Source organism: Ruditapes philippinarum, unplaced genomic scaffold (genome assembly GCF_026571515.1).
Source record: "Ruditapes philippinarum isolate M1 unplaced genomic scaffold, ASM2657151v2 ctg10087_1_1_1_1, whole genome shotgun sequence".
Classification (NCBI taxonomy): Eukaryota; Metazoa; Mollusca; class Bivalvia; order Venerida; family Veneridae; genus Ruditapes; species Ruditapes philippinarum.
In genome coordinates, this window is record NW_026855257.1 from 1 (window position 1) to 14,106 (window position 14,106).

Here is a 14,106-nt window from a genome sequence, read left to right on the forward strand (position 1 = left end):
ATAATTTATTAAAAACATTGTTGTATTTTACTAATAAAGCAAGAAGATGACATTTGATTAATGTATTCATGTTACATCTTGGAAAGAAAAATAGGCTTGATATGAAATTATCAAAAAAGCATGATTAATAGATGACAACAGGTGTTATGGTACATGAAAATAAAAGGAAAAACTTGAAAAAAATCTTAATTTTGCAATTATATAATTAAGACTCGCCAAAACTTTTAATATTTCTTCTGAAAAGAAAATTAATGTTTTTTTTCAACATTGGCAACAATAACTTAAATAAATCAATTTTTTGAAATGTCATGATGCAATGTTTTCCCCATATTAATGAATAAACTGTATAAAATTTAAATTAATATTTAAATAAATTGCAATGACAAGTGTTGTAATATCAGTATTTCAGTGGCATTATGGTAAAAAAAGAGTTAATAAATGGATAAAAATGAAAAAAGGAACATAAGTTTTCCCCAAATTTCTTTTAATATACTGTAGTCACTGTATTCAGAGCCACAAACTTTCTAAAGCATGTAAATGTGCATATGGATGCAAAGCAGAATGCCTTTTAAACATTGTAATTTTGAAAGGATGCTATCAAAAATAAAAAAAATGACAAACAGATTGTTTATTTTATGTAACATTGTTTATGACTGGTTGGTTAATTTATTATTATTCCTGTTTACTATTGGTTTCTAATTATAGACAGTTAAATATAGTGTCAAGCTGACATTGAATTCTTTACATGAATGTAGCCTAGAATCAAGATCATTGTCGCATTCTATTTGACTAACATGACTGTAAGAAGATAAAATTGTTAGTATTATAATAAAATTCGATACTTTTTCTATGATGAGATATCAACCATCCACAAGTCATGTGATTTGTTGAGATTTCTGTGATGAATATTTGAGTCGCGTCATGACAAAACCAACATAGTGCATTTGCGACAAGCGTGGATCCAGACCAGCCTGCGCAGTCTGATCAGGATCCATGCTGTTCGCTCACAAACCCTATAACAAGTAGAGAAACTGATAGCTAACAGTATGGATCCTGATCAGACTTGCCGGATGCGCAGGCTGGTCTGGATCCATGCTGGTCACAAAACCATTATGTTGGTTTTGTCATGACGCGGCTCATTTTGGTTTCTTGCATGGCTCATGACTCAAACCTATGACTACTGGATTGAAGAGTTGTCACTTTTAGAGGCCGAACCTTGGTCTTGTTGGTTTGTGTGAATTGGACTTACCTTACATTTCAATATTGTAATAAGAAACAGCAAATTGAAAAAGCTGTAAAGAGTCCTGTGTGACTGACTGTATTGTAAGTGTTGTCTTTACATCATTGCCTATTTCAATAACTGTAATGTATTGTCATGAACTTGCATATTAAAGGAGCTCCACCGAGGTTCAAAGACATGTTAAAGGAACTCGACCAAGGTTCAATGGCCTTAAAACATAAAATATGGAAATCTTACATAGATCATAATTATTTAGCTCTTAAAATGGAAAATCTGCAATGGATAACAAAGAAATATAATCAGAATTAAATTGGAAATCAATTTGTTTTATGTGATACCTAGTCAGAGTTGAGTGAAAAGCATTGTAACACCGTTTATTGTTGGGTCATTTTGCACTATAAATATAATCATCCTAGAAAAAACGGGGCAAGGGAATGACATGAAAATTTGAACACAAGTTATTGATCCAGACATACATTTACTGGTATACAAATCTCAGAAAAATACAAATGAGCCATGCCGTGACAAAACTAACATAATGGGTTTGCGACCAGCATGGATCCAGACCAGCCTGCGCATCCGCGCAGTCTGATCAGGATCCATGCTGTTCGCTTACAAACCCCATTACAAGTAGAGAAACTGATAGGGAACAGCATGGATCCTGATCAGACTGCGCGTATGTGCAGGCTGGTCTGGATCCATGCTGGTCGCAAACCCATTATGTTGGTGTTGTCATGACACTGCTCATTAATATTTCCAGTCCAATCTTGTCAATAACCTTTAGTGGAGTCCCTTTAATTAGTTACTTTTTGTCCTATTTCATGTATCATATTGCGTTTTCTCTCTTTCTGTTGTTTCATTGTAACATGTTATATACACTATCTTTCTTGTCTACTTTTTTATTTTCATTGAATTGATCAATGCAATATTTGTCAAAATTTTTAAGATTTGATCTCATTTTGTTACTTTAGGTCAATTTTGTACAGTTTCTGTTCATTCAGTGGCATCCATATGTTTACATTTTTCTTTCGTTGTCTGTTAATTAAGTAATAATTGCATACATATGTTCATACATATGTTCATAAATTTCTTGCTATTGAAACTAAAAAGAAAAGAAATGTCTTTGCTCCATTTTAAATTTGAAACAATGTAAGGGAAGTTTAGAGAGTTACAAGTTTGAGTATCAAACATTATTGAGCATGGGAACGTGCTAACACTGGTCGGTCTGACATCTGACAGATGTTATTGATAGCATAGGCAAATTATTATCTCAAGGATTTTTACAGTGAAATTTTGTAAGATTCAGGCAGGTAATATTTAAGTAAAAACCACATAACTAAGAATTATATATATATAACACAGTTTAACGAAGAACTAAATATAACAGAACTACATATATAACACAGTTTAACTAAAAACTACACATAACAGAACTACATATATAACACAGTTTAACTAAAAACTACACATAACAGAACTACATATATAACACAGTTTAACTAAGAACTAAATATATAACACAGTTCAACAAAGAACTAAATATATAATTTACACAGTTAAACTAAGAACTAAATATATGACACAGTTTCACTAAAAGCTAAACATATAACATAGTTTTACCAAGAACTAAATATATGATGCTTGATTTTAAAGGATTGTAAGTAACAAATCTTTTTTTTTTTAAACACTTTTAGCATGCACATTCCCACAACCTTTTATCTCTATGTAATTACCAAGTCATTTTTATCATTACGTTTTGTTTGTTTACATAATTTGAGCCGCGTCATGACAAAACCAACACAATGCGTTTGCGACCAGCATGGATCCAGACCAGCCTGCGCATCCGCGCAGTCTGATCAGGATCCATGCTGTTAGTTATCGGTTTCTCTACTTGTTATAGAGTTTGTAAGCAAACAGCATGGATCCTGAGGTCTGGATCCATGCTGGTCGCAAACCCATTATGTTGGTTTTGTCATGGCGCGGCTCATTTGTATCTACAATATTGTCCATTTCATTGTTATTATATTAATGTTTTTTAATCAACAAGTTTTTTCTATGACATTTAAATGACTTGCTTGCATGTTACATACATACATATATATGTATTGATTTTATAAATATTGTGTACATAATGATTGAATAATGATGTGGTACTGGTTAACATGATTTGAAATAGTCATGTTCATAAATACGGGTACGATTGACAGATATGTTCTAATGATAAAGTTTGTAAATAAAAATATATGTATATAATGTTGTTTTTTTCTTTGTAAATAATTTGTGTTAATAATTGTTGTTTTTCTTTGTTGTTATTTACACTGTATTATAATTGTACATGAATTATTGAGATATTGTGCGTATCTCTGCTGGACAGGATAGGGTAGGGAGATGTAAGCCTGGGGTGGGGGAAGGGCGAGGGGAAAAGAGACACGGGGTTGGGTCATTGGAATCTCTAATTCAGTTCGGTAAAGAAATATTGAAAGTTCCAGAAAAATATGCTAGTTGCATAATTATATTTAATAATAATATACCCTATTTGAATCTTTCGGACATAAAAAGAAACACAGTTATTCTAAGTTTAGAAATAAGTTAACAAAAAATACTTTTTATTACTTATTCAGATTGGTAGACATACTTGATGGGTTTAGTATACAAAGAAAAAAATGTTACTTATTAGATAAATCGTATTGTCATCTTCACAGATCTGTCTGCATCATTGTTATTTGTGATTGTTTTTGTTTGTAAACTCAGCATTTTAATATTAAGAATTCATCAAATTTTTCTTTATCTTACTTAGAATAAATCAACATGCATGTCCAGATACAGTGTTGTCACAATTAAAAAAAAAACACATACACATGAAAAATTTGTTGATAATGTGAGACAATGATAATGTACACAATTTTAACTTCTGTTAAATAAGTAACTAGTGTCTTAAAATGGAATCTTAAGTTTTATATCTATTTATATTACCATGGTAACAGTTATTTCATATGTATCTCTGATTTCAGAAGGTGTTTTTGTATTATGCCTCATATCTTTCATTGTAATTAAAAAGAAACAATATAAATCACTAAATGTTATTTTGAATATTGAATGTAACCCTATATTATGTAAAGCCCAATAAAATATTGAGTTATGTTGATCATTATATACTGTGTACTTCTTAATTCAGATAATATTTGTGGAAGCGTTATTTTTCACAGACTGTCACATGTATGCACTTGCAACCTCCTTGTTTGGAACTGTTGATTAAAAGTAATTGTATTAGAAAGAATAAGTTCTTAAATTGATTAAGGAGTATTTTTTTTCTTTGAGTAAAAATGCGATAATAAGTTCAAAACATTATTACCAACAGCTTGCAGGTGTTTGAGGACAATATAAGATTCTTTGTATGGGTATCTTATTTCGGTTATATAAGGTTTTTTAAAATGTTAAATGTTTAAATAAGATTAAGTTTTAAAATACCTGTATAGATTTTAACTATGTTTTATAATGATAAAACTGAATTAGTTTTATATGCCCCTAAAGGGCGGTTTGTTAACATTGCACCGATCCGTCAGTCTGTAAATCCCAATTTTGTCAGGACTGTAACTTTGTAATGCATTAAAGGAAGTGCAAATCCAGTTTTAAAATGAATCAGGCAATGCTTATATTAAAGCATTTAAGATGAAAAAGTATTGTTTAGTGATATGTTTTATGATTTTGAATGTAACAAACAACAGTTTCTTACAAGGAGATTGGCTTCACTTAGATATTACATATACAGCACATTGGTTATAGTTATGTACAGAAGAGTTACCGTGAGTCATGTACTGTAGAGTCAATGTGAGTCATGTACTGCAGAGTTCCCTTGAGTCATGTACTGCAGTTACTGTGAGTCGTTTACTGCAGAGTTTCTGTGAGTCGTGTACTGCAGAGTTCCCTTGAGTCATGTACTGCAGTTACTGTGAGTCGTTTACTGCAGAGTTTCTGTGAGTCATGTACTGCAGAGTTTCTGTGAGTCATGTACTGCAGAGTTCCCTTGAGTCATGTACTGCAGAGTTTCTGTGAGTCATGTACTGCAGAGTTTCTGTGAGTCGTGTACTGCAGAGTTCCCTTGAGTCATGTACTGCAGTTACTGTGAGTCGTTTACTGTAGAGTTTCTGTGAGTCATGTACTGCAGAGTTTCTGTGAGTCATGTACTGCAGAGTTTCTGTGAGTTGTGTACTGCAGAGTTACCATAAGTCGTGTACTGCAGAGTTACCATAAGTCGTGTACTGCAGAGATACCATAAGTTGTGTACTGCAGAGATACCATAAGTCGTGTACTGCAGAGTTACCATAAGTTGTGTACTGCAGAGTTACCATAGGTCATGTACTGCAGAGATACCATAAGTTATGTACTGCAGAGATACTGTGAGTCATGTACAGAAGAGTTACTGTGAGTCGTGTACTGCAGAGTTACTGTGAGTCGTGTACTGCAGAGTTACTGTGAGTCGTGTACTGCAGAGATACCGAGAGTCTTTCATAAAATAGAATAATGTTGGTGTATCTATTCATGATATTTGCAAAAGTAAATTTTGGTTGATCAATTGACTGTTTATAAGATAATGTGTGGATTCAGTCAATGTTAACCCTACATATAGTCATGAATTAAATGTTCATGAATTCATAAATAGATTGTTCATGTATATGAATTGATAAATTTACAATTCAGGAATTAAGGTATAACCCCCTTATGCATGAGAGTATTTAGATAGGAAAGAATTACTGTGAACTGAATTGAAACTGAAGGTCATGCGTTCAAACCCCAGAAGGGTCAACTTTTTTTTCTTCTGTATTTTTTTTTAACATAATTCATATATCTCAGATCCCTCTTGGAGAGAAAAAAGTGTTCAATTTTAATTACATAATTATTATAAGTATTTATTGGGTAAATGATATTGAATATAATAACAAATATGGTACCTGATATTTTCAAATCTAATAGAATCAATAGTACTTGATAAAAGTATTTAATATTTGGCAAGATTTACCGATAATACTTTTGAGAAGATTAAGGAAACTTTGAAAACAGCCCATAATTTTAGTAAATTTTAGGGATATTTTGAATATTAGGCTCTCTAAGTAAAAAAAAGGTCAAATAAGTGTTTAAATGGTTTGGGTAGGGTAACATTTTTATACAAATTAAAAAAAATCATTTTGCTTGTGTGATTTGTTTGCCGAATGCTACTTTTTGTTTTTTAAACAATGGTCAATAGGAAAACATTTTTCATAATGATGATATTAAAGGTTATTTAGAGTTCCCTCATTTCTTTAAATGAGCCGCATCATGACAAAACCAACATAACAGGTTTGCGACCAGCATGGATCCAGACCAGCCTGCGCATCCGCGCAGTCTGATCAGGATCCATGCTGTTCTCTTACAAACCCTATTACAAGTAGTGAAACTGAAACCTCAGCTCAGAAAAAGTGTCCAAAACTCGAAAACTGTATGGTAAAGTTAATTTAAATTTTGTATACATGTGTCCTTTAAAGCTGTATAATTGACCTATGTTGTCAATTTGTCAGGGGGTCATACCTTAATTAACTGTTCAGAATCAATAAAATTAATTGTTCATGTTTTGATAAAATTGACTGTTCATGTTTTGATAAAATTGACTGTTCATATATTGATAAATTGACTGTTCATATATTGATAAATTGACTGTTCATTTATAATTTGAACAGACTGTTTATGCTGTGTTCTGTTCTAGTTTTGTCATCAGAAATATTGCTTCCTATCTTTTACTTTTTACTGCATACCTTGTTCTAGATCATGATTTCATGAACATTTAAATGTCTGAAATTGTAACTTAAAATGGCTATTGTGTTGCTGCTAATCATGGATTTAAATGGCACATTTACAGCTTCATGACAACATAAAAAAAATGAGAAAGCATTGAATATTTTTAACTCATTAAATGAATTAATAAAATGTGAAATGCGAGTGAAAAATAATGCTTCTACATTTATTAAAAATATCAATAAAGTAAAAAATCAAAGTTCATACATGTGAAGAAGCTTGAATAATTTTTGAATACATTTTTCTCTTAGTTTTACATTGTTAAAATAGGAAAACAATCTTCCTTTCATAAACAAACAAATCAAGAAAGGTTTAAATTTTATTTTTGAATCTTGAACATGAACATGTTTAAATTTTATTTATGAATCTTGAACATGAACCAACTTTTCATTTAAAAGAATAAGTTTGACATTGAAATTTTCTCATAAATTCCTCTTCTGAGATGAAGAATTCACAGATATGGGAATGCCATTTTTTAACTTAGAAATTTTTGTTCATTGGTCATGTAAAGCCACTTGTTTATATATGTTAAGTAAAACAGATAAAAAAAATATGATTTTACCTTATTTGACCTTGAACATGTATCCAACATTGCTAAAATGAAGGATTTTAGTGACAATAATGTCTTATTCAGAGACAAAGGCTTTGTTTTTAGCCTCAGTTAAATGTTTGACAAGCTAGAACTGTTGGCATCTGAGTTACTTGGTCAAATCAAAGGAAAACGTTTTTTTACATGTTACATACAATGTACCACATTTTATGTTCAAGTTTCAATGAAACTTGCTTAGAAAGTCAGTGTTCTGATGTTTGAAATAAAGGTGGTCTAGGGACCACCAAACTAAATCACACTAAAACCTGGTGGTTAACATTTTAAAGGTCAAAGGTGGTTTTACTGGATGTTCATCAATTTTTGTCTAAAATGTTTTTCTGAATCATGTTTAAGATAGGATTGGAAATGGGAAAAAAGTAGTTCATCCGTGGTCAAAACAATAGAAAATCGTGTTAACACCCACAGATAAATCTTTAAGTGTCTGAAAATCTACAATACACTTGTCATCTATGGCCAAAATCCAGTTCACTTGTTCAGATGTCAATGGACATGTATTAACACCCTTAGAGACCTTGATTTTGGCCAAGTCCAGGCAGAAACTTGGCCTCAGAATGCTTTGTTTCTGATCATAATCTAGGTCATGTTAAAACTCCATTCAGGTACATAGGTCATAGTTCAATATTTTACGACAAGATTTACACTTGCACTCTATTTAGCACAGAAAACAAACTTCAAGCAGGTGAGCGATAAAATACCCATATGCAACTCTTATGCCTCTTTTTTATGAAGTTATTTTATAAGTGTCTAAAACATATTATTTTATTTGACTAATCAACTAAAATGTAAATTAGGGTCTGATCAATTTTACTTTAGTTCTTCTTTAAATAGATGTCGTTCTGTCATAATTTGTAATTATATTGTATTTCCTTGTACGAAGGCTTTGAAAACAATTATTGAAGGTTACCTTATGTAATTTAAGTCTAGATTATGATTGGTTAAATATATTTGTATATATCTTTGCAGTTCCTCTGTGATGTTCTTGGTCAATAATGTGATAAGTTTTTTTTCTTGTAATTATAAAAACATTATTTTTGATATATTTTGATGATGAAAAAACTTTGAAATACACAGCTCGACAATAAAAGAAAATGAAATTATCTGTTTTCATTATTTTTCTTACCGCAAAATTGGTTCTAAATCTGTTAAAGGTGGCACATCTGCCAATCTGTGTGAAATAGATATTGTTTTATGCACAAGAACTTAGGAAAAACTTCATTGGCTTGATATGTATGATTTTAACTTGACTGATTTTTGTTTGTTTGTTTTTTTTGAAAAAAAAGTAGAGGTATTGTTATAGTCCTTGCGGCATTGCCGTTGCCGTCCGCAAACTTGTACCTGGATCATAATAATTTTTTTAGTTCTTGGTGGATTGATTGTCTTAATACTTGGCCACAACAACCCTTTGAACAAGACCTTTCAGTAGACCACACTAACCTTGACCTTCATCCATAAATGACCTTGACCTAAAAGGTCAAATGTCCAAATTTTGCTTTGTCTTGCTATTATTGTCTGTAACTTTGTTATTTTTTAATGGATTGTCTTCAAACTTGAACATAATTATCTTAAAGGATAGCGCTTTAAAATAACCAGACAGACCTTGACCTTCACTCATATAAATAACCTTGACTGAAGGTCAAATTATTGAAATTTTCATTTTTTGGCTTACTGGCTGTACCTTTGCTATTTTTGAATGGATTGACTTCATATTATAACAGAACATTCTTAAGGACAAGACCATATATATTTATTGGTGTGTATGTCTATATATATAATATCATGAGATTTGAAAGAATGTTCATGCTGTAGTATACGGAAAATAAACTCTCCAGGAACGATGGTTAGGAAACTACCCGCCTATATGACTGAAATACTGTTGGGAAAAGGCGTAAAATAAAACAAACAAACAAAAATGCGGAAAATTAAGGACTACTAAAGAACTATGTGATAGAGTTGTGAATTTTTTTTTTCAATATTTTTTTTCAACTCTTAATCATTAGAAAAAGCTGCCAGAGTTTAGTGTTGGCTTTGAAATTAGCTTAACTTGTAATTTGTCAGGAAACAGATATCAAATTTGAGTGCATTGTTTTAAGAATAATGCACGGTTCGAGTTAAATAATGCGTAAAAATATAATCACGAAGACTTATAGGCCTCAGTGATTAATTACAAAGCATTTGTACGATAAACGCTGCATAAATATATTAAAATGCACGAAAAAATAATATCTATTTCCATTATAACATGCTAATAAAAAATAATTAATAACATATGTTGAAGTAAACTGAGCGTAGAAGTATTTTTTTTGTACGTAATTTGTTTTATTTACGTCATATCTGACGTCCGATGACGTGTAAACATTGCTTTGTTATGCTGTGCATATATCGTGCAATAAGGCACTTGAATGACCGCTCTGTTTAATAGGGGAATAGTGTGAAGTGTGTTAGAGTTAAAATATGCAAATCATTTGTACTTTGATAAATAGGAATTATTTAAGAAGATAAAAAAATTATTTATACGTACTTATAAATGAAATATTGAGAAATATTGATGAAATAAAATGCCTATTTTCATTTTCTGTATTTTCACTGTAAAAAAATTATTTCTAAATGCAGTGAAACATGTTTTCCGTAGTTTTTCTGGTGTCTTGCCAGACTACTTCTAAATTCTGCCAGTACACAAAATTTAACGGAAATTCTTTCAAATTGTAATGTCAAAATAAAAATAAATGTATAAATGTATGATAAATAGGAAATTCAAGTTTTTTTCTATACATATAGGATATAATTTCATCTTGTGGTATGAAATTTATCATATTTCTTTCGAGGCTACCTTAGCTCTTGAAATATCTATTTTCACTCCATTTGATGAATATAAATCCTGTATTTGGAGAAAAACCTTGAATATCCTCTATATATACATAATGATGGTTTTATTGCTGTATTCTAAAGTTTCATTTGCCATGAGAAATTAAGTATACTGATTAAACATTCACTTTGGTAATTAACGTTATAAATTTGCTGAATTAGCATAATCATTCGTTATCTTCTAGAATAGAATATTTGTGAAGTACACTTAAGGAGATATAGAAGATAATGCTTTAGATACAATATTGACCTCGAAATCCAATCAAAAACAAACTACTTTACACACGACAATATATTTATTTACTAAGAAGATCGAGATATTTCATTCCTTAACAAAAGAACCATTCTAGATAAAAACGTCATTAAACATAATTTTAGTTCAGTTGAGTCTCTCTGTCTACCCATTACCATAAGAAATTGCAAATATTTGCTTCACATAAGCGTTGATTAATCAAGAAAATACGAATGTAATCCAAGGAATAGTGCAAACATAACCATAAAATATATACAACAAAAACAACATATAAAAGTTTACAATAACAAACTTAAATAAGTTAGTAACACATCATTATTTTGAGACATTTAATTGGCTCATTAATGAATGTATGATAACCGCAGCTTGTAACGTGTCGTTAGGGATATCTTCACTTTTTCTTGATTCTCGAGGTTCTCCTAACACTTTAATGTCCCCAGTTATCTGTTAAGATTAAACAAATCTTTATGTAAAATATGCTTAATAGCTTATACTTATGAATCCGTTTTTATTCAAATTTAGTTAACGATATTGTAATTGAAAATAATTAGCCTTTCCTATATGCATAAAGCTAATTTATAAAAACAGATACTGTTGATAAAAAGTGAAATATATGTTTTTAACTCAGTTTCGATTTTGTTTGTTCTACCTAAAATAAAATCATTTGTAAAACGTATATATCTTTTATTTGGAATGTTTGATTCATTCTATGCTTAACATATCACAGATACTAAATCAATAAGCGATTTTCCTCCAAAACATATCAAACAATGTCGATTTACCACATTAAAACATTTTGAAATTTGTCTTAACTAATTTTGAAAAATTTAATATCATACCTTTTCCCCTTTCACCTTTATATAGACTAAATCTTTATTCAGATTCTCGAATACCAACGATCCTTTGTGGATAACGTCAAGTAGTTTAAACAGGGTCATAGTCAGCCTTACAAGGTCATAGGTGGATACGCTATAGTCTTGCTCCAAAACAGATGTAACACTTTTAAAACTAGATTTCTGAATCCTTCGAACAGATATCATCTTGTTAACAAGACGGCAATCTTTGAAATAATTACCGAGCTCTGTAAGATATCATGTTTATAGATTTATAATACACGTAAACTGAATGACTGTCTAAAACATACACAAACATTATGAAAAGTATCGGTCGTGCTTTTGCTTTAAATTATGGGCACAATATGCTTCAGAAATGTTATCATTTTTACTATTCAAAGACTTTGTATTTGTGGCACCATATAACAATTTCTAAAATTTACTCATTTGCCATATAAATTTACAATATTTCCTTTTTATGCTTTGCTGGTAATTGCTATAATTATAGTGAATTAGTATTTTATATGGAATAATCTTGCAAAAGACTTACATAAAAGAATTTTTTGTGATCAAAATAAAAACGAATGTAAACTCTGTCGAAGTAGCGATTTGCTTACTTTATTAACTAATTTGCTTTTTATGATGGCTTTTATGATGGCTTTTTTTAACTCAATGGGCCAAGTGGAATTGGATTATTTGTCTTTAACAGTTATATGGTCTCCATGGCCGAACTGTTATTTTCGCTGACATTCATTTACTTGACACTCACCACTGTTGGTTTGAATCCCGGCATGGACTTTGGATTATATCAGGTGAAAAATATGAAAATGCTATCTAGCTACTTTACGGAGTGCCTGACAAAAACACAGAGATGAATCCGAAATATTTTTCCAGCAGTCCAGTTGGAAAACGAAAACCGCAATAAGAAATGAAAAGTGTATTTGTGATACCTTGTTTGCTTTTGAATGTTTGAATGTATAGTAATCTAATTCGTTCTTCTAAACTTTTTATGAACGGTCTTACCTTCTGTCATCTCGGTTCTATTCTGTTCTTCTGTGTCCGGATTAAATTTCTAGGAAATAAATGACAATCGATACTTATATAAAAAAAATACAAATGTTTCAAAAGTTGTCCACATTGGAAATTTTCGTACTTTTATTTGCATACTATCGCCATTTTGATATATCATAATCAAATATTCATATCGGAGAATATTTAACTACGAATAAATTAAAGTTTCATATATTTATAATGATGAAATATTTAGAATTACAAAAGCTATTAAAACTAAAATTAAAGCTAAAATAGACGCATTTCAAACAAACCGTGTTTCTAAGTATAGCTGTCAGTGTATACAATACCGGATTCAAAGCAGAATTTATGGGCAATATAAATACTGCTGTCCAAGCATAGATGTCTCCAGATATCACGTGGCCATTCAATGCCATTATACCTTCAAAAAAGATATAAACGGTGAAATAAATAAAACAGCGTTTCTCAAGGATAGAAAATATATGATGCGTTTGTCATGTATAAAACTATCTTGCACCAGGTATAATTTTAAATTTCTACTAGTCATACCGAGTGTAACATTTAAATGTATGCTACAAGTATTTTTAACAAACTTATTTCTGTTCATAAATGACAATGCATTTTTGTTGTTTTCTTTTCTCTCAATATTATTTAAAAAAATATACCCATCACTCCTATCGGAAACCAACAAAGGAAGTCGGTTGTAACGACTAGAAGTAGATTTCTTGCAACCACCAAGTCCTTTTTTCTTGCAGATTTGATCTTATTCATCCTTACACTAGATTTCCTTACTTCCATAAATATTGACCATTGTCCAAATGCAATCAACAAAAATGTAGCAAAGTTGAATCCAATAAATAATGTTACAGAGTAGAGCCATCCAGGGGGTCTATCACGAGTAAACGGCAAGGCAATGCAAACTCCGGACCTATTGTAGAATCTATTTTGGAAGTAGCTTTCAAATATTATGGGTACCAAGGCAATTGTTAAAGATATCAACCATACTGTAAATGAACATATGTTCGCCTTTTTTGCGTCAAATCGAAATTGCCCAAACGGAAACTTGATAACCAAAAGTCGATCCACAGTTATCAGGCATAAGAACAATACGCTTGCTTCCGATGAGCACGCAGCCAAAACTCCTGCTAGGTTACACCACACACTGTTTCTCCAGTTATCGTCATTGAATATATACCTGCGTATAAAAATACCAAATGAATGTAAAAATCTGCGTAAAAATTCAAAGTACAGTGTATGTGTTTCTCAGAAAAAAGAAACGTAATGTTTTTGTTCAACTACAGATAATTTAACATTTTGAGTATCAATTTCATTGTACTCTTTCAGTATTAATTTCATTTTACTCTTTATCAAATTTAAATTGATTTCAAAATTGACTTTTGAAAATTACCATTGATAAGAGGTTCATTGATGTACTTTTATATATTACTTG

The 14,106-nt window shown here is 30.8% G+C and overlaps 1 protein-coding gene across 1 annotated transcript in view; it reads right to left on the reverse strand.

Moving 5' to 3' along the window:
- Positions 1-10,571: 10,571 nt before the first annotated feature.
- LOC132742663 (uncharacterized) overlaps positions 10,572-14,106 on the reverse strand; it is a 32,659-nt gene continuing 29,124 nt past the window's right edge. Inside the window, 5 exon segments of the mRNA XM_060731131.1 lie at positions 10,572-11,235; positions 11,631-11,872; positions 12,648-12,696; positions 12,950-13,077; positions 13,322-13,851. Of these exon segments, the coding sequence (XP_060587114.1) occupies positions 11,107-11,235; positions 11,631-11,872; positions 12,648-12,696; positions 12,950-13,077; positions 13,322-13,851 (1,078 nt within the window). The 3' untranslated portion in view covers positions 10,572-11,106.